The sequence below is a fragment of the Aphelocoma coerulescens genome, chromosome 1A (genome assembly GCF_041296385.1).
Source record: "Aphelocoma coerulescens isolate FSJ_1873_10779 chromosome 1A, UR_Acoe_1.0, whole genome shotgun sequence".
Classification (NCBI taxonomy): domain Eukaryota; kingdom Metazoa; phylum Chordata; class Aves; order Passeriformes; family Corvidae; genus Aphelocoma; species Aphelocoma coerulescens.
In genome coordinates, this window is record NC_091014.1 from 75,971,925 (window position 1) to 75,993,247 (window position 21,323).

General features: G+C 40.6%; 1 protein-coding gene across 5 annotated transcripts in view; it reads right to left on the minus strand.

Moving 5' to 3' along the window:
* PIK3C2G (phosphatidylinositol-4-phosphate 3-kinase catalytic subunit type 2 gamma) overlaps positions 1 to 21,323 on the minus strand; it is a 212,025-nt gene that overhangs the window by 162,151 nt on the left and 28,551 nt on the right. For all 5 annotated transcript variants that reach the window (XR_011148031.1, XM_069003543.1, XM_069003544.1 and 2 more), the window contains 5 exons: positions 18,241 to 18,323; positions 14,181 to 14,338; positions 12,187 to 12,298; positions 5,763 to 5,865; positions 388 to 458 (listed from right to left, as the gene is read on the minus strand). Coding sequence is in view for 4 of the 5 variants with exons in the window: in XM_069003543.1 (XP_068859644.1) it covers positions 388 to 458; positions 5,763 to 5,865; positions 12,187 to 12,298; positions 14,181 to 14,338; positions 18,241 to 18,323 (527 nt within the window). In the remaining variant the exon portion in view is untranslated. The remainder of the gene's footprint in view (positions 1 to 387; positions 459 to 5,762; positions 5,866 to 12,186; positions 12,299 to 14,180; positions 14,339 to 18,240; positions 18,324 to 21,323) is intronic.

Here is a 21,323-nt window from a genome sequence, read left to right on the forward strand (position 1 = left end):
CTGAACTGTGAAAATATAGTCGTTATGAAGAGTAAACCTATTATTTTTACTGCACTTAATCTCAGAAATTCTCTAACAGCAACTTACACATGAAAATTATGACACCTTCAATCACAGGACTCTTTGGGAAATATGAAACCTCTAATAAAAACTTCAGTGATATGAAAAGGAAAGAATTGGGAAAAATTACACAGATCCAAAACCCATTGATTTTTGCAAAGCAATAACTACGGTCTGAAAATAAAAAGCCTGAAATATTGAACCAATTGTCTTTCTGTTTGGTATCATTCCTGTTCCCAGTAGTTCTCAGAACTTTCATTTGTAGCAAGGAGGCTCCCTACAAATATAAACAATTACAAACATAAATACTGCTAAATACCAGCTTACCGAGTCAGTCTCCAGGCACAGCTGCCTTCTAACAGCTCGTTCACACAGAACCTTCTTTGGTCATCCTCACACTGTGGGAGAGAGGTGTATAGTGACATATATTATTCTGATAAGAATGTGTATTGGAGAGATTTACATGGTATTTTCCAAAGTCAGCATGTTCTCAATCACGTCCAGGATGTTTTGATCTGAAATTTTATTTGGTGAATATTTCGTGTTACACGGGGTGGTATTATATAGGTACCAGTGGGGGCAAGCGTGTTCAGGAAAACAAGCTAGCTGGACTTAGAAGCAGAATTTTAAATTAGATTCCGTGGGGGAAGAAGATGTGCTTGGATCCAGACAAGGAGAGTGGAGGCAGCAGCATATTCCAGTGTCCTGTCGTCATGGGAGACATGAAGAAGGCAGACAACATGGCCTAGGGCATACATCAGTTCTGCTTTGGTTTCACACTGAGGTGGGCCAGAGGGAGAGATGATGCTGATTTAGAGGTGAGCTGTGAGGGAAAACGTCACCCTGGGCAGCTGAGATGCTTTGCCTCTTGAGGGACCTGGGTATTTCTTTCACCAGCTTTTGTTGTGCCAGAAAACGAGGTAATTTATTATGGCAGTAGCAACTGGGTGTCCAAGGAAAACATTGGATCTGTACTTGATGAAGAGGGGCCCCTGGAAAACAGGCATGAAGGAAAAGAAGAGGCATTCAGTGCTTGTTTTGCCTCAGTCTTTAATAAATTTTGGGCTCTCCATTCCTCTGAGCTGGAGGAGCACAGCTACAGCAACAGCGACCTTCCCTTTGTGGACACTGGAATTGTAAGGGATCAGCTGCAGCAGCTGAAAGTTCTTAAGTCCACAGAGCCTTGGTGGGATTCATACCAGAGCACTAAAGGAAGGGAAAGAAGAACGGAAGAAGTGAAGATGAGAAAAGAACACAGTTCATTTGCCAGGGATCTAGAGCAATCATCTAGTGCAACTGCTGGATTATGACATCACCAATTATGGATCCAATCTGATGATGGATTCACCTAGCAATGGGTTATAATGTCACAGATGACCCAGCATTCTGTGCCAGCTGGATCAGCCCAGGATTTTTCCCAGCCCTAGCATATCTAGACAGTGTGAGCACCCAGGAGGTGCACTCTCAGCAACAGAGGGGGACTGGAAGGGGAAACCTCCCCCTGGGCAGGTAGGAGGCTTTCCTTCTTGGAGGACCTGGGCATGTCCACCACTCCCCGCCAGGGCAGCCTCTGTTGCTTTGCCTGTGTGACAGCTGGTGCTGCAGCGCTGGTGAGAGGGAGGGGCTCAACATCCTGAGCAAGCCCCTCCTGCCAGACAAGCTCCAGCACTTTGCACATCTCTCTTGGCAGGACATGGCATCCACTGCCAAAGAAGACACGGGGCAGAGCAGCTCTGCTGCAAGTGATGGCAGCCTGAGCCAGCCTCCCCAGGCAGGACTGCCGGAGGCAGAAGACGACTCCCAGTGCCCCATCTGCCTGGCACCCATGAAGAGGCCGGCCTACGTGACCTACTGCATGCACAAGTTCTGCCTCGGGTGCATCCGGCAGTGGGCCAGGGCCAGGCACAACTGCCCCGTGTGCAGGCAGCCCATGGAGCGGCTGCTGCACTCCGTGCGAGGGGACAGCGACTACAAGGAGTGCGCCGTGGGCCCGTCCGCCCGCCGGCAGAGAAGGGTGGCCATGGAGAGGGGCTTGCAGCCAGCCACCGCAGCGATGCTACGGGTGATGCAGGCAGTGCACGACCACCAGCGCTTGGCTGGCAGGAGCGGGCCCACGGACACCGAGAGTGCCCAGACGCAGGAAGCGGCTCCAGGGCCCTCCACCGGCCTTTCCCAGCAGGGTCCCGCGGCCTCACACGAGATGGCCCCACTGAGAGAAGGTGAGCGCCCGGCTGGCCCTGCTGCTCCTCTGGAACCACAAAATGGCACCGAATGACTTCGGCTTCTCAGCATCCCGTCTGCTACTGCACCCAATAAACTGCATGGTCCTTTTCAGGATGTGCGTTTCATGACCAAAGAATGTTCCTAAAGTCCACAAGGCCTCAGTGGGATTCATTCCAGAGCACTAAAGGAGCTAGTGGATCTTACAGCTGGATCCCCTCAGTCCTCTACCAAAGGTCTTGGCAGTCTGAGGAGGTCCCAGCTGACTGGAAGCTAGTCAATGTCATCCCAATTTACAGGAAGGGCACAAGAAAATGGAATGGGATGCAATGGAATGGGATGCAATGGAATGGGATGCAATGGAATGGGATGCAATGGAATGGGATGCAATGGAATGGGATGCAACAGAGGGGGGAGAGAGTTTAGTTTAGCTGGTGGGGACCTACAATTTTCATGTAGTGCAACTACCTCACATCTTGAGGGCTGACCAGGAATGAAAAGCTCATTATGAAGGACAGTGTTTGAATGTCTCTTCCTAAGGGACTGATAAACACGAGGCATCAGCCACCTTTCTGGGAACACATTTCTGGTGTTTGGCCACCCAGCCTGTAAAGAAACACATATGTGTGATTGATAGGATCCAAAGGGGATTTCATGGACTACAGCAACAGGTGGGTGTACGTGAATTATTTAGTATCTGATTACATATGGTTGATTATTAGATACAAGATCTGTCAGGATATTCATGTTTCTATGACATTATTTCAACTAAAAACTCAGTGGAGACTTCTATAATGAAACATATCCCACATTTCAAAATTTCAAAGGACCATTTAGATCAGAGGTGAAATTCTCTCCAAGAGCACATTATTTCACAAAAATAAACAGTAGCTGTATATGTGCATAAGTGTCTGAGATAGCTGAAGAATCTTAAAAATCCCAAAGTTTCTGCCTATTTTGGTTTTTAAAAGCATAATTTTTGCAGCTTTTTATACAAATTCTGAGGGAAGGAAATTTTTTTCCATAACTCTAAGTCTGTGACTTTCCAATGCATTTTTCCAATGCCACATGTTTAAGGTAACAGCACCAACAAAATTAACAGTGAGCTCGGTGTAGACTACGTCAGACCCCTGAATCGAGTGACTCGAGCAGGTTTCAGTGCACCTGAAGAAATGTACAGAACCAGGTCCAGAGTGAAAGAAGCACTGCAGCTTTCAAGGCACTGTTATCTGTCTCTGTTAGGTTTTTTCTGCTCCTGATAGACTTGCTGGCACTCCTGCCTGTGAGAGAACCTCTCCTTCCTGTACCAGTGCCCTGTCACAAGCGTGCCCTGGAGCTGGGGAAAATCTCTGTGTCTGTGACTTATTCCACCTCAAGGGCTGCTCATGCTCTTTGCTATTATTAGTAACATGAAGTAACTTCATGGCCTGAAGCTTTCAGAGCCATGTCTGTCACTGTAAAGGGGTGATCAATAATTCACTTGAGGAGACTTTAAAATGTCACCCTTCCTGCTGAAACCCTATTGTAGGATCCACAAATTTTTTGAGATGCTGAATGTTTTCTAATGGCCTAAACACTGCTAATTTGTCTTCCAAACTTGTTAGTTGCCTGCCTGGAAGCCATTATTGTTTATTGTAATTGTGCTAGTTGGTAATTATAACCATTTCCAAAACCTGAAGCATGAGGGATGATCTGTGTCTGCTCCTGACCTCCACAGTGCACTGGAGGATGTTAAACCTTGTTTAAACAGGTCAAACTGCAACAGAGTTGAAGGAGACTTTGAACATATTAATAGAAATACAGCATTTTACAGTAGCAAAATTTCGAGGAATAAATACAGGAAAAGGCTCCCTTCTATTTGAAGAACTACACAATCCCTCTAGAAAGTCACAAATATTTAAATAATGGCAAAGTCTCCACCTTCTCAGCATGATGGGCCTCTGACTTCTCTCGTCTGTGATTATGCTCACAATGTTATAACTCATTATGTCTGGCAAAACATTAACACTAATATATATGAAAATAAAAAAAGTTTCTGAACTCTCAGGAAATATCACTTCTTGTCTGCTTTAGCTCAAAAGTTCTTTTCTGGAAGCAAGTGAGGCTCTTGTTAGAAACCTGTAATTATTTGCTGCCTCTCCACTACAAAGATTAATGCTTTCCTGAGATGATCAGAATGTGGGGACACCTGAAACTCTGAAAAAAATGGATTTCTTGGATAGGCAGAGCATTTCCTGAAATTTCAAGGACTGCTAAGGCTGATAAATCTCATGTCTCAAAAAACCAAAATCTAATTAAAGGTCACCCACTAGCTGAAAGAACTGTGATTCCATGTAAAGCCCCTGGCCAAATTTCTTGCTTGTAACTGCTCAGCTGAAGAAAATTTCCTGCTCTGAATACTTCATAACAGAATTCTAGCTTCCTACAAAAGGAAACAAAGCAAATATTCACCTTAATTTTTTTTTCTTTTACAAAGGAATTGTGAACATTCAGTTATTGGCCAAAGTTCAAAAACTGTCTGGTAGAAAAAATAATGAGTTGCTCATTACTTATAAATATGCACTTATATTGGTTATTAAACATAAACTTGCATGTACAACCAGATATTTTTAACTATGAAACCTGAATTCAGCAGTGTTATGTATGGTAAGCAAAAGTCATGAAGGCAGCCTCCAGATGCCTTTGGTGTAGAGTTGGGCTTCCTTGGCACAGAAACAACCTTTGAAGGTTCCTAAGAGACTCCTAAATGTATCACAGTTTTGAAGATCTGTAGTAGTAGATACTGACCTAGAGAAGGTAAATGACTTTTTAAATCGATAAACTGGTTAAAATGTTAAATAGCTACATCTATCTGTATCTAAATATTTTATATTTATTTGTTTGTTTGTTCATACGACCTCACTGTCGTCCTTTTTTAATGGTCCAGGTAAGATGCTGTAAGAACTTGATGTTTCACTTGTGTTTTCCTTCAGACAAAACAGATATGGAAAGAAATCCCCTACCCTTTTTTGCTAGACATCTGTCATCTGACCCATGCACTGGCAGACTCAGGCTATTACCAGAAAGCAGGTATTTGGTACTGTCTGTGAACAGAGAATACACTGCCAGTGAACACTGCCCAGAACAGAGCTTCTGCTGGACTGCAAACTTTGGGCTGGAAGCAAATCTAAAGTAAGAATTCTCTGATGACTTGAAACAAAACAGGATTAAATTCTGACAAAACTGATTTTTTTCTGGAGGAGTAACCCTTGGTCTTTTTCAGTAGTTTGTTCTCTACAGTTACTTACTAGATGTAAGTGCAGGAGCAAAGCACAAATGCTCCCTGGGACATTCCAGCTGCAGCACAGCAATAATGTATGCATCCTCAGGAAAGCAAATAATCTCTCTTTGATTATTACTGCAGGTTGCTATGTAAACGGATTGATGGAATTTCTTTCCTTCAGGGATGCTGCAGGAAAGAGGAAGAACAAAAGGCTACTTACCGTTCGAGCCAAACCTGGCTTCAAATTCCCAGCGTGGTGTAGTCGAAGCTGAATGCAGGTGGTTGCCTTGCGAAGACTCTCATGGCTTCCCAAAGTACAGTTGCTGCAGTTTGGGGGGAAAACCAAATAAATGGTTATCTCTGCTTGCCAATTCCTTCTGTTCTCCTTGCTGCCTCTCCTAAAAGCACCAGTAGACTCAATTCTAAGCGCAAAGAAGACTGAATAATACAAAACCAGCTCTTGGCACCTACTTCTGTGGAAATTGATGGGGTTGGTTCTGGCATGTTTCCCAGTAAAACAAATCTCAATTGCTCAGTTGTATCATTGACCATTAAGTTCTGTGACAGAACAACAGGGACGCAGAGAAAGAATATCCTTAACCAACTGCATGTGGTCCCAAACCTTGAGATTATTTATGCATATTCTTCAAACCCAAACTAGTGCCGTATCCTGGCTATGAGTGCACCACTGCAGAATGACTTGTAGTGTCTGATACCCAACTCAAAAATCAAGTATTAGCTGTAGGTCTGAAAATCACATACATCAAGGCAGGTGACCCTTGATTCTCAAAGGAGTTAAGATTCTCACCCTGTGCAGCTCACACAGAGGTGGTAAAAGCAGAGTTCATCTTTTTCTTTCTCAAATATTATGTCAGCTAAGATCAGACTCACTCAGCTGGAGTGGTTCCTACAAACTAGGCTGCTGGTCAAGGATGATCCAACAGCCCATGGCAGGGGAATTCCTTAATTTTATTTGCCTTTTTCCATTTACCACTCTAGGCAACTTTTTCTAAATTATAACACAGCCTTGGTTTGCCACTCTTAAGATTACTTGGAGCAAAAATAATTTCATTTTTTCCCCTTTCATATCTTGTTTTAAACAGGTGAAATAATTCAAAAATTATTTCAGAGTTGAGGCAAATATCTTTTTACATTTTAAAAATTCCTTTGGGATTAATGGATAGGAAAAACAATAACAATTTTTACAAAGGTAAATTCATCACCAAAACAAGTTAGTATGCATCATCAGTTACAACTTTGGTCTGTGTTCAATTAGATTCAGGAGGCTTTGTGGAGCCTTCAGCCACAGAAGCACAAAAAGGGATATTCCATATTTATACAGTTTTACAGCATAGCCAAGTTCTTTCAGAACTCCCTGGGCCATGAAGGAAAGATGTTTGGTTGTTTTTTTTTTGGTTCGTCAAGGGTCATGGAAAAACTCAGAATTTAAATGTAAACTGTATTTCTACCTAAAACGGTTTTTGATGGAATGTCTGAATAAAAATGGATGGATTTAGTTGAAAAAACCCAACAAACAAACCAAAACAAAACCAAAATGCTCACCTATGAATAAATCATGGAAAGCGTGACTTAGACGAGACTCATCTCACATGGCAGCAGAAGTCTTCAGTATAAATGTGTGGATAATCTTAAATGTAACTGCCATTCAGCACAATTACAGGGAATTTATACATCTTGTAAATGTCCTGCACTCACACTATGTTGCAACTAAATAAAATACAGATTTTCCACTGAGGTTACAAAAGCTGTAAATGTATATCTAGGATTTTTTTTTTTTTAAATAAACATATTAAACATCACAAGGCACAAACTCATTTCCATCTGACAAAAATACCTAAAGCAAGGATCACCTCTGATTGCACCTCCATAAATTTGCAAAATTTCTTGATTTCAAGAGCATAAAGTACAGATGTAGGAATGGCAGAAGTGAACACCAACACAGTGAAATACCTGCACTGGTGAAAAGCATATCACTGTTATAGCTAAACCCTTCTCAAATCCCTTTTCAAAGCAAAAGCCCAAGTGACCAATTCCCAGTTCCTGGGACTGTACCAATGCAACTCTTCTGTTGCTCCTCAGCTCATCTCTGTGTTCTGCCTGCCCATGGCTTTCCTGAAAGTTCTTCCTCTCCTCATTTCACCTAACCATGTCTGCCTCATGACTGTAATGATGAACTGCACCACGATCTTTATATCCTTTGGCTGAGGAATACATTTAGTGCAGTGCAAGCTGCAGATGGTGCTCTGGGTGGAGGAAAAGGGCAGCAGTCCAGGCAAGAGGCCATGAACTGGCACAGACTCTTTTCACAACAAAGGGAGTGTGGCTGCCAGAGAGCCCCCTAACTGGTCGGACTGGGAAGTTTCCTTAACATTTTAGAACTGCCTCAACATATTTTTATTTTATGCCTCACCATGTTTCCTGCTCTTTTCATTCTGCCTCACCTTCAGCCTATGGACAGGCATAGTAACAAGAATATTACAGAGACACATCCATGAGTCCTGAGTCACCTTTTCCTGATTCCTCCAGGATACAGATTCCTACTGCAATGCCAGTGACAGGAATTGGTACAGCTAGACCAGTACAGAGGAGCTATACCCTCCTATGAAGTAACAATCTTGGGTCACAGATATACAAAAACTTTTTCCAAGTGTAGTTTTTCCACGTCACCATGCTTCCAGGCAAAACAAGCTACACCAAGAGAAACTTAATTTTGTTATTATAACTGCTTTTACATTAGTGGTTTGTGTTAACTTCTGCTGTGCCAAGCAGATACTATCCATCAGCAAAGCCTTTATTGACATAGCAATGCTGCCTGAAATACTGCCAGCACAAGTGGCCATGCCTTCATGAATGGATTTAATTTGCACAAATACGAAGAGTTTTGACAGCTATTGTTACACAAGAGACTAGACAAAATGGATTAAAGCCTCAACAAAATAATGTGGAAACCTGGTCTAAATGAAAAGTGAGCTACGAGAAATAGAAGTGTAGCTTTGCCACAGATTGACAAACTGTACCCCAGGCAGATTTGCTACCATACCAGGACTACTAAGACAAAAGTAATATATCCCCTTTGGAGAATAACATGATTATTAGTAACTCGTTTACAGCACTCTGAGCCCTGTAAAGGAAACAAAAGTGAAAGTGTCCCAGCCTTGTTAACTCAACAGTTTTCTCCTTATTTTTTTGCTGAAATTATATGGAGATTGCAGCTCTGATGAGAATGCCATGAAGAGAAATGCAGTCTTTGTCTTTAGGAGACATGGTAATGACTGGTCCAAGTGACTTGTCTGTGGTCTCACAAAATACCTAAATATAAGAAAGGGAAAATCCCTGTCTCTTGAGACTCCCTCACTGCTTGCTTCCCCACAGCAAGGTTCTCTGATATGCTATAAGCTCCAAATCCTAATGCAGTTCAATCAGACTATTTTTTTAAGTAACTCAGCTAAGCAGCATCTCTGAATGAGAAACTTAATCTGCAGTGACAAGAGAAAATTAAGTTTATTTTTCACAAAGAACATATTCATCCAAAGGTGCTTGCTTCTTACGATTTCAATCTGCACGATTATGTCTCTGTCAGTCTATAATTAATAGCTTAAACTTCACTTTGAGTGAAAACCAATTTTTATTTAGGTTTCAATTCCCAGAGAACAGAATTAGTAAGGCAAAAAAAATGTCATCAATAAGGTCACAGGCAAGCATGTTGGAAGAAAAGATAAGCATTTAGATTTTTCAATTCCATTCCCCTGCTCACTGTAGTGGCTGAACTGCAAAGCAATAGGGAAGCTGTCTAAATTATACCATGTGAGAGTATGGATGGAACTTTAAATACTCAGATGCCTTAGAATAAAACAGAAAATAGTTTAGAAATAAAGCTTGTAAGTATTCTTGTACTACATGGTTTTGCTGAGCGACATTACTGCAACCTATTGCTAGCACACACACCAATAAAATAACAAAGAAATTTTTTTTAAAGTCCATTTCTTATATACACTTATGTGTTTTGTTTTATTAGGCATTTCAAGATGCCCTGAGATTGTGGCCTGAGATTGTGGCAATGGAGGATTGATTCATTGGTGACACATGAGAAGGGTTGGTTTTGGCTGGCTGCTGGCATTAAGAGCCAGGAGTTCTTTAACCCAAGCTGTTTAAGCACAATTTAATTTACTTTTATATAACATTTTTCATGAAAGGCATCATAAAATCATATTTAGGGGTCTCCATTTTAAATCTAAGGAAAGATAGGAAAGAGCAAGATTTAAAGGTGGATCTAGAAGGTTTGTTTGATGGGATGGAAAAGAAAGCCTGCAGGCTGCAGCAAGGCCAGGTTTCCCATGGTACACACAGTGAACTTAAAGACCAGAAACCAAATGAGACTCCAAACCAGAATTCCACAGATGGCTCTATTAATTCCAGACTGACCTGCAGTCTATATGCTATCTTCTGATATCTTTAAAATTTGGGTATTTGAAATCTGATATTCTACTTATGGGTCAGGCAGGATGTGAGCCCAAGGATCTCTGTGGAGGCAGGGAATAATGGATGAGGAAATCTGCTGCTGCAGAGTGTAATGGTCATTACCACAGAGGTATTTTTTTTCCCATCTCATTCAAAGCCAAATGGATTCTAGAAATCATCAAGTCTTTCAGGTGCTTCTGCAGGAGGTGGGGTGAAATGCTCATTAATACAATCCAATATAACAGTAAATGAAAGCTTTTGACAAATCTTGACGAAGCTGTCTGCTTCACTAAACCACTCAGGTCTGAGGACAACTCATCAAATCACCATTTGGGCTTCACTTTAGCTTTTTTCTGGATTTCAGTACAGCAGGAGCAGCAGAGTATTTATTCCCTTTGCTGTCTCAGAACTTGGGGAACTTCTACTGGAATTCATCCATGAACAGACTCCAAATACTTTTCTGGGGAAGAACTGTGCACAAGTGCATCAAATCACTCCATTAGCAACATTGGGAGGAAACCAATTTGCACTTAAAGATAGCCCACACATAGGAAAAATTTCACCCTGAGGCAACTCCTCAGGCCATGTGAAACTACCCAAGGAATCCTAAGGGTTTGGGGTTTCAAATTTAAGGGCTCTGTTGAAGAGGCAGAAGAAGGGGAGCTGACTTTAACAGCACAATACAGAATTAAAAGCTGCTGAAGTTAAAAGTGCAGCTCAATGCTTTATGTATGACAGTGAAGGAGCAAAGTAAGAAAGCTGAGAACATTATTGACCTTTTTTCACTGCTAATGAGACCTGCAGAGATTCTGCCAGTGCAGGAATTTAGAGTCTGCTATTGATGCATTCTCCCCACCAATGAAAACAAAACTCTTTAGTGCATACTGCACTGAACTCACCCCCAATACAATGGTTCATTATCTCCTTTTTTTAGCAATTCCTTTGAAATCAGAAGAGCATCTTGAAAAAAAAAATCATTAAAAAAAATCCCTGTCCTTCTTGCATAACTAACAGACCTGGCTCTCTGCTTGGTGCTTCTGGTGTTCTAATGATTGACACAGCACTCTGCTGTTCCAGCTCCTGCTTTACCAACATTGGAATCAGAGAAGAGTGGGATTAGAAATGTTGAAGAGGCAATCTTGGCATCTTTCATTGCCAAATGTAATTCACCATAAACATCTGAACACTTGACCTGTTTGCCTGTGTAAGGGTAGAAGTGCTCAAGCTGGATGCAGAACAAAACTACTTTACACAGTGTGACACTTCCCCTCACAGCTATGTTACTTTCATTAACCCAGCTGGCTTTCTCTAGGCTACTTCAGGTAATTTTTACACTCTACTGTAAATATGACTGCTTCTACAATCTTCCCTTTCAATTATAGTCATATACTGTTTTATCTAACACTTTTTGCACTTCTAGGAGATGAGCTGGGATTCCCGCAGTGACAGCCTAATGTGGTGCCACAGAACACGGACAGCTCCCCCCTTCTGCTGAAAGCCAGTGTCCACACAGCCCGGCTGACAAGTGCCTGCACTTTAGCTGCTTCAACACGGAATCTGCTCACTTCTGCTGACACCTGAATTTAAGTGGCCAGAGGGCAAAAAGCAACTAGCTGAGCCCAGTAATGCTTTCAACCACCGCAAGACTTTACCTGGATTAATGGGAGTCAGTCATTTACTTCCCTACTTGTAAACTACATGCATTCAGAAAGACCTGCTTGTATGCATAATGTATTTTTCTTTAACTTGCATTCAGCACCCCAGTGCTGACTTCATTTGCTTTGCTACTACTGCAACTGGATATAAAGAAAAATCACCTGTTGTGCAGCTGCATAGTACTGTGTCTCCTCTCTTTGGTGATTTTCCTCTTTGAGGATTTCCTTATAACACCCCTATGAGATACTGGAGGCAGCAGCAGCCTTGCATTATAGGTGAGAAAGACCAGAAGGACAACGGAGTCAAACAAACAATTAAAGGCTGCACAAAGCTTCCATAAAAGAGCCAGCACTTGAATCCTTGCACTGCAGCACACCATCCTCTCCCCAGAACACGAGCACCAAGTGTTTTAGGAGTTTCAGAAGCTACACATGAAGTGTTTGGAACCTGATACCCTGCCTCTCCCTGTAGTTCTGTTTACACGGCTCGTGGCTGAGCCAGGTACTTACTTTTGTAAGAATTCATCAGACCCATAAACACTCAGAAGGAATTCCTCCTGGGCTGGGTATTGATTTGTGTGGCGGAGGATCTCCACAATTAAGTCGTGAGTGATACAGCCAGCTGTAAATAAAGATAGCAAGGAAAATTAATAGTAGCTTGCTAGAGAATTCCAGGCTACATACTTGGGCAAAGAAAATAAGGGTTTTTTTTTTCCTGTAATTCCTAACAACTGCTGCAGACTAGCTCCATCAAGAGGAATTAGGTCAATACACACTTGATTTTAGTTTTTTTTTTTAATTTTAATTTTGCTTCAAATATCCTACATGACATGGAATCTGTGTCCATTTAGAGGAAATGAGCAATTTGTTGGGCAGCTGGAATGAAGAAGAGATGAGCAATATTCCCAGGAGGAAAGGAACAGACAAATGGCAATTTTTTTTCTTTTACATTTTCCTGATGAACATTTTGGTACATTTCCAAGGATGCAAAAGTTGACTCTGTAGCCACTTATGACATGAAAAGGCTCCAGAATATTACTTGATATTGTTTCTGCTGTATACACCCTTTTGGCCACAATAAAGAAGTAAATTAATATGCTAATGTTTTTTATATATGCAATATATTATTTAATACCTGTGTAGCCACATAATAATATAAAAACATACATAATCCCTCTACATTAAGAATTTCTATGTCAGTTTTCACAACCTGCTGTTCAGAAACACTTTAGCATTTTGAGAATTTTCTCCAGGTCTAGTTCAGCTCTTTAAGCCATTTTCCAACACTTGCCAATGCGTTTCCTCTCTGCCCATTTTAGAAGAATTGATCAAAAAATGGAAAAGAATAGTTGCATAATCTAGAAGCACATCTGATAAATTTGGTCTTATGTTTAAGGGGATGGGAAGGCTTCAGAGAACAGCTGGCATTTCTAGGGGAGGGGGTTATGACAGAAACAAAGTTGAAATACAAGAGAAGGTTACCATAGCTTGTTTCTTGCTTTGGTTTGGTTTTTCCCAGAGAAAAACAAATGTATTAATGGATCCAAAAGCTCCTCCTGAAAATGCTCATTTCTCTGAAAAACTGTTTTGTTTTTGTTTTTTCTTTTTCTCAAAAAGACGCTTCAATTACACATTTTTCTATTGCTTTTACCAGTTTTAAACATTTAACCCTCTGAGAACTTGCCATTTTAAGCAACTCAGCTGGTTTGACATGTAACCTCCAGTACTTGTTCCTTAAATTTATACAGTCCAGAAAATGAAGAGTGGCACAGAATCTTGAATTAAAATTGTAACATACACTTTCTTCAGGTCACTCATTGGAAAAAATCCAAAACTTGCTAGTATCACTCACTTGCACTCTGTAGACTCATTTTCCCTTCCTTACTCTGACAAATGTTCTTGCCTAACTGAACAATACTTTTAATCAGATGGGGCAAAAAAGAGTATTCCCTTCCCCTACTTTAACCTTGCTGCTTACCTGGTCTAATCAAGTTTAGGATAAATAATACTCAGCCTGTTACAGTCAAATCAATCCTTGAAAACTGAAGAAATTATTCATAAAAAAAGATAAAAAGACAAAAAGAGACTATCACTTAGTAAGCAGCAGAGGAAGAGAGGGGGAAATAAGATTTATTTTATTTTTGCATATGTTGCAGAAATAAAAATTATTAGGGCTGGAATTAAAGATTCGCCCTCTAATCACAGATACAGGATGCACAGGAGCAGTGGCAGCTTCTCATAGTCTTTAATGATGGAATAATTTAGGCTGGGAAGAACCTCTTTCCCTGCAAAGCTGGGCGCACACTGAATTCAGACCTCCTTGTTCAGGGTTTTGTCTTGTAAGAACTTAAAAATCTCCAAGCCTGGAGACTACACAAACTTCATGGGCAAACTTTTCCAATTTTTAATTATTCTCCTTTATTATTTCCACCTACTTGGAATTTCTCCTTTCATTTGATGACTTTTGTGCTTCCCTAGACCAGTATATAACCTCAATCACTTACCATGCTGAGAAAGAAGCAGAGGATGTGGTGAAAAATCTGTCCAAACACTGATCCTGAATTTTGTTCCACCAAGGATATGCTCTGGGAACCTTGTTACAATACTCCAGATTTTGCCAGTATTAGTCTTCAAATCAAAAGCAGGATAGGCATTTCTGATTCTGAAAAGAACACGTGGAGAAAACATGTTTAAATAGGTGTGCATTTTTGGCCTCTTCTGAGAGCAAGACAAAAATTCCACAAGGTACATATGATAATACACAGAGAGCTGTTAGGAATAAAGTTCTGTGGAGAGAAAACAGTAGCAACTCAAACTCTGTTTTCATACATTAGTGAGGTAAATACAGATCAGCATACATAATTACATCTTTTACTTCTAGGGAAACCATCAGCAAAATCTTCGTCAGCTTGACAGAATCCCTGCTGAGCTTGACCTCAGTGAAACCAAGAGGAGTTTAAACAGAGCCTTTGGTGTACACTGAGTTCAGTAGAAATAATAGTGCTCAAATATGTACTTAAATAGCAGAGTTTTAATGCAGAACTAACCAAGAGCACACGCACACAAAGCTGCAGCTAATACATCTGGTCAAAATGAATACAGGAACATGCTTCTTATGTGAAATCTTAAGGAGTGTCTATTTCCATAACTCTCTCAAATCCAATCTGAATTCCTCATTACTAAAACCCTGGGTATTTATGTAAAAGTCTGTAGAGTGCAGTAACAGTTACAGTCTTTGAGTCCCTCTGATACACTGTTAACTATAAAATATATTGCCCTTCCTCCTTCCAATTACCATAGACTTGCAGAAACTAACTCCTTCTGAGGTCCCATTTTCTAATGAACACTGGCCACAGGTATTATGTCTGTCATCTGGGACTAAACTTGCTTTTTAAGCAAATACACTCTGCAGCTGCAGGTAAGGGTACATAGTGTACCAGATGAAGCTTTACATTTCACTAATTGACCTGAATATTTAGCAGCTAAACCCAAACATCCCGTACTGAGCATCCTGCCTTCTCTTTTGTTTGTTAGTTCACATAGCATTTTCTAGCTCCTTGGTTGGGAGTGTTTTCTAATGTCTCTGGTATTTTGAACCCCAGCTCGCTCGCATAAAAGTCTTCACTTCCGTATTACCTCCTGCCTCAGAGCTGCTGCCCAAGTCTCTTAAACTACCATGTGAGCTACTCTTTTGTGCCATGCATTTCTGCAGCAAGATAAGGCATAGAAAAAAGCCTAGGCTTGCTAAATTAATAATCCAGTGAAGCAGCCCATTCCTTACCATGAAAAGCCAGGGGGCCCGGTGTTTCAGTGGGGTGGGAGGAAATGAGGCTTGACAAGAGTACCTCCAGTACAAGGTGGATTTATACTCATGGTGAGAAACCTTTGTACTACAGAGGCTGTTTGGGTGACCTATGTAGCTGGTGTCAGTCTATTTCTTTGGGTGACCTGTGTAGCTGGTGTCAGTCTATTTCTTTGGGTGACCTGTGTAGCTGGTGTCAGTCTATTTCTTTGTGCACAAGGTACAGCTTTCCCCCTGTAATATGTTTCTGCAAGAAAGCCAAGGGCTGAATAAAACTGGAAACTTCACTACCAGCATCAAATTACCCGGCTATGTACACACACAGGGCATGAATCACCTCCTCAACTTGCTGGCAGTCATTTCAAAACTAAGCAAACCTCATCTCCTTCCCTACCCACACACTTATATTTTAGCAAAATATGGGGACACAAATTTGCTTTTCATGCTTTTCAGATAAAAAACCCATTCAGTTTCCAAAAGTGTTGATCATTTATGGCCATCTACTATTTTCACGTGATTAAAGGGCTTCTGGCCTGAGCAGGTGGGCAAAACATTGCAAAACTTTGAAAGTCTGGGTCTTCCAAAGCATAACTGAAGTACTATACAAACATTGCACAAAGAAAATCTTGTGCTACCTTCTTTCTGTGCTGCAACAACTCAGCATGTTCGGAAAGTACTGACATTTAGAGGGATTTGCTATTTCACAGCATTTCACAACATGATGTGTTTCTCTGCAGTGCAAAGCACATCCCTGAAGACAGTGTGAGGTGGAGGAGCTCTGCATTTCGCAGCACTGAACCCTGAGACTGTCAGCTTGGCATCTTCTGGTCTGAAACTCACTTTAGGAGGTGCTCTGAAGACACCCAGGGATGACTGTTCACTACAGCTCTGTTCATAACTGTAGAAGTAACCTGAGAAAGGGCTTTTGGAGACTGATTTACAGTCATGCACAACCAAATGTTTCAATTATAGACTGCTACCTGTGCAAGTATTACCTAGAGAAAAACATGATGGGTTTCTAGTTGAGCTACAAGCTGGAGCTGCAAGAATGCATGATGCAGAGTCTGAATTATACATCCTGCCTCTGACATATGAAACTGCCAGCAACTGGGATTCATTGGGACTGGGAGGATGCTCATTTGGCAAGACTGAATATGTAAGTAATGTGAAAATTTATGACATTTTTTGGTCTTTTGGTTGCTGTGACATTTTGTCCTAAAAATGTTTCTCTACTTATTTAATAGAAGAAAAGCAAAAGCTGTTCTTATTTTGTTTTTAAGAGTATTTGCTCATGACACACACAAAACAAGTTCCTGTAAAACAAGAAAGGCTTATTAGTATTTATCTTTTTAGCCCTGTAAATAAACCCATCTATTCAAAAATCAATAGAAAGCTTTTCCTATAATTAGAATGTTTAGACATTAAAAATATCTGAATAGCTGGGAGGAAAGCAGTCATGTGGAATGTGCCTTCATGCATCTCATGGTAGAAGAGTTGGGTTGGGGTTCAGCCTGATGAACTGTGGAAAAGGAAACTGAGACATGTGACTGAGTATGTTTTGAAGCTGACCCTCCACCCCATTTGAATATATAATATACTCACTTTCAGTGCAACATCAATCTGGATTTTTTGGTTGGTTGTTTTGTTTTGTTTTGTTTTTTTTATTTTAAGACAAGCTGCCTTGGCTGACCTTGAATAAAATCAATTCATTAAAGTCTAATAACAAAATCAGGATTCCATTTTCCAACTACTTTTCTGGGGGGAAAAACATGCATTTGTGCTAACAACCTGACAGTGTGATCAGTGCATGTCTACAAAAGAAAAATCAATCTGCACAGATGGTCTAAATACTTGTAATTTTTTAGTGTTCTTGGATTTCTACACAATTTCTTTTTCGGCAGAAGATTAAGAAAGTAAAAAATGTTCTATCCCATTAAGTCAGGCTATTAAGTGTAATGGTAAAATATAATTAAAGTGGGTTTTTTCACTTGCTAAGTCTCACTTTTCATCATGACAGTATGTGGCAAGTCTGTTCTTCAGTCAGTTCCTCCAACCCTTATTTTCCTGCTCAGAGTTACACAGGCACTAATATTGTCCAAGACAACGACAGAAAAAGGACAGGAAGTTTTGTGCACTATAAGCCATCAACAGTGAAGAGTTAAATGTACTTATCATTAATAAAGCAGAGAGTTAAAAGAAAGTATTTTTTTGAATTAATGTTCCTTCGTGGCTTTTAATCTTTAGAAGCGTTTTAATAATTAGAAGTGTTTCCTTATTTAAGTGGATACTGGAATTGCAGCATTGTTCAGGACTGCAGAGTGTGGCTGTATGACCTCAGGTGGATGCCAGGTGCCCACCAAGATGTTCCACCACTCCCTTCCACATCACTACAAGGGAAGGGGGAGAAAAGATGGGAAAAAACCCTGCTGGGTCAAGATAAAGGCAGTTGAACAAAAGCAAAAGCAATGGCCACACATGCAATTAAGGGAAGACAAAATATTCTCGACTTCCAACCAGCAGGCAGTGTCCAGCCTCTTCCCAGGAAGAAGGGCTTCAGACAAATGTCATAATAATGACTAGTGCTCAGCAGTAGCCTACTGGTGCATTATCCACACCTTTCAAGCTGCCAATACACAGCCCAGCCCTATGAGGGGATAATTAACTCTATCCCAGTCAGCTTCAATACACAGGGATAACCAATCCAATTAATGGAAGTAAGTGAAATGTGATAGTTGGCTGAAAACAACTTTTTCATTACTTACTTCTCCACAGCGTTGCAAAAACCAACTGTGTTCTCATTACTTCCTTGATTTGCTTCAATCAACTGGATAGACCAACGTGCAGCCTAAAAATACCAAAAAGACCCCAGAAGAAACAGGGCTGAGTTATTTAGATATCAGGAGCAGAAGGACCGTAAGGGTAACCTTGAATTTTGTTCCATGAGAGCTTATCATTCCTTCCCTGACTCGATGGAGTTTCAAATAAACACAAATGGCCCCATTTAGACTGCACTCTAAATGCTTTCAGAAGTCACAAAGCATCAGCTACCCTGGGTAACAACTGTTTTTCCCCTCCATGCAGAACATCAGGAATTTCAGGCAAAGCTTTCACAATTCACTGGGTATCAAGGCACAGATAACTGCAAATGCAGATATTTAGTTTACAAAAGGGAGAAGGACAAACTGAAGCTTTATGCTTCAGTGTGTTTTAATCCTTATTTTCTCTTTTTCTGCCCTGGCAGGAAGCTCAGCATCCCCTTAAACTCCATAAACCTGTCAGGTAAGTCCCTAAGGCAGATAAGAGGGAGCCAGTGGACTCTACTGAATGTGAAAAATCCCCACATACTTCCTGTGAACCTGGGGAGCAGAGGTCTGAGCCACTGGTTTGGGTCAAGTATCCCTTTTGTCTGTTTGCCTTAAGTACTCTTCAGGCAGAACATTACCTCCAGAAAAGAACTTAATACTCTTACACCTGCAAGCCCTTTCTACTCTTGTAGGTGGAGACATTACAAGGCTTAACTCTATAAAAGCTTTTAAACCCCTTCAGTCATAGAAGCGACGTGTCACAGAAGAGGAAACTGAGATGTGGCAAAAGGTTTATTTTATAATTTGAATAATAATTTATATAAAAGTATGGAAACTTATAAAAATAACTAATAAGCAGAACTTAAGATTCTTTTTGGCTGGACAAGAAAGTGCAATATGCATTAAAAGATGCAGGGTGGGAAATTTTAGTTATAGTTTAGAAGATGGGATGATTATAAAAGATGATAGATCTGCTGGGAGCTGGCTGGTGGGGAAATCACAATGGCAGAACTGAAAGCTCAAAAGTCAGAAATCTTATGTCAATACAATGAGACCCAAAACTGATGGTATATAGTATTTTCATTACCCACAATACCACACAGAGCATTAGGGGAGTGTTTATGAAAGTTAAAGATGCTAAGGGGGAATCATCAGTAGAGGGGAAAATTGAAATTGTCTGGTAGGAAAAAGAGTGGATAAACCTGAGGGTGTAAATAAGAGAGTAAAATTAAATTTAGCAATCAAAATCAGTGGTCCATCATTCCCTGGTTCTAAGAACTGCTGAAAAAGATCCTTCAAAATCAGGGAAAATATAACACCTCCACTGGTTCCTTGTTTCCATTTTGGTTAGGCACCTACCTTACAATTCACCTCATCAGACAGTAATAAGAACCTCTGGAGGACGTTCACTATTCAGAAATTATGAGTGATTTGGTAACACAACAGCCTCCCAAAATTACCTACTCATTACAAAAACCCCACAAAACCAACCAAAGGCTCCTTTTCCACCTGCAGCTCTGTCCTTGCAGAGCAGGTACAGTGCCCTGGAAAAAGTACATGGAAAAAGAGCAGTAGCCAATAAACGAAAAGCTGAGAAAATTAATCCACAGGTAAGAAAAGGTGAGGCTGGAACACAGCATTAAATGGGACTGAAGGTGTTAAAAGAGCAAAACCACAACTGCAAACTAAGGAAGGCAAAACGGAGAGGAATTGAGCAAGAAAAAAGGGACAAGACTTGGAATGCATGATTTGCCACAAGGACATGTGCATGAATCCTCAAATCCTCACACCTTGAAGAAGAATATGATTAAATAATTACTAAAGGAAAAGAGGAGCCTGACAGCCCAAAGCTGCAACCTGGGTCCTCCCCTGCAGGACACAGGAGTAACATGGGAACTCTCTGCTTTTTTGCATCTTTGCTGGCAGCGTCTCTGAGTGATTCCTAATGGCAAACAAGAATCCGTCTGCACATCTGGAATATACCATTGCTAAGTCACTCAAATTCATTCTGGTGGCAGAGGTATATAAGGCAGATAAATAGCTCCAGCTCCATTGCTGAGTCATAGGGATGAGAGCTTTAGTTTGGTCATGTCTTCTTTTCACATGTCCAGAAACTTTACTTCCTTCTTCTTCCATATAAAGGTAAGATGTTAATTACATGATCACGTTATTTTTCAGTAGTACTTGAGGCTCCATGCATTGCAAACATCTTAAAGAGAGCAGTGAATGAGACAGAACTGCATATGGAGAGAACAATGACAACAGGGATGAAGCAACTGAATGCATCCCTTAATGACTGGAATCTTTTTTCATCCATAGACTTCTCACATTATGCTAATCAAGTCACCTAAACTATCCTTCCAAATATGAACACTAATAGTGTATTTCTCATTTTTGGAGCACCCAATACAAAATCATGATGTTTGGTCTGATGATGGGACTTGGTTGAAGAGATGAGTCTTGTTAGTTACTCTGAAAACATCAGAATTCAAAAGTAGATTCTAAATATCATAGATGGAGTAGTTAAATATATTAGACACTTTTTAGGTTTTATTTTCAGTTTATTTTCAGTTTTCTTTCTAATATGGAAAAAAGATAACATCTCCTTTCACTGGGATGTTATGAAGAGAGTTTCCTTTACTATTTCTATTTTTGAACATCTAACCTTTAATGACAAGGCCAGAAAAAATTAATGTTTTCTTTATTACACTGGGCATATTTTGGTTAGCACACATTAAATAAAGCTTAGGGCCATACAACTGCATTCAAGAGCTAAGGATCAGAATACCAGTGTGATTGCAGCAGTGTGAATATTTCATCTTGAGCACCTATGGCCCACCTCAGTTCTAATCTTCATGTCTCAGCATCCTTTGTATTTCACTCTGAAGTCTTGGTTCTCATCTCCTACTACCTGGATGCATTATTTACTTGTTCTGGACCTCACAAATCCAACTTGTGCTCATTCTTTTGCTGTAGTGTTCCACTTTTCCAACCTTTCTGATTGTCTCACTCACCATCAGGTCTGTCACCCCGCAGCACTT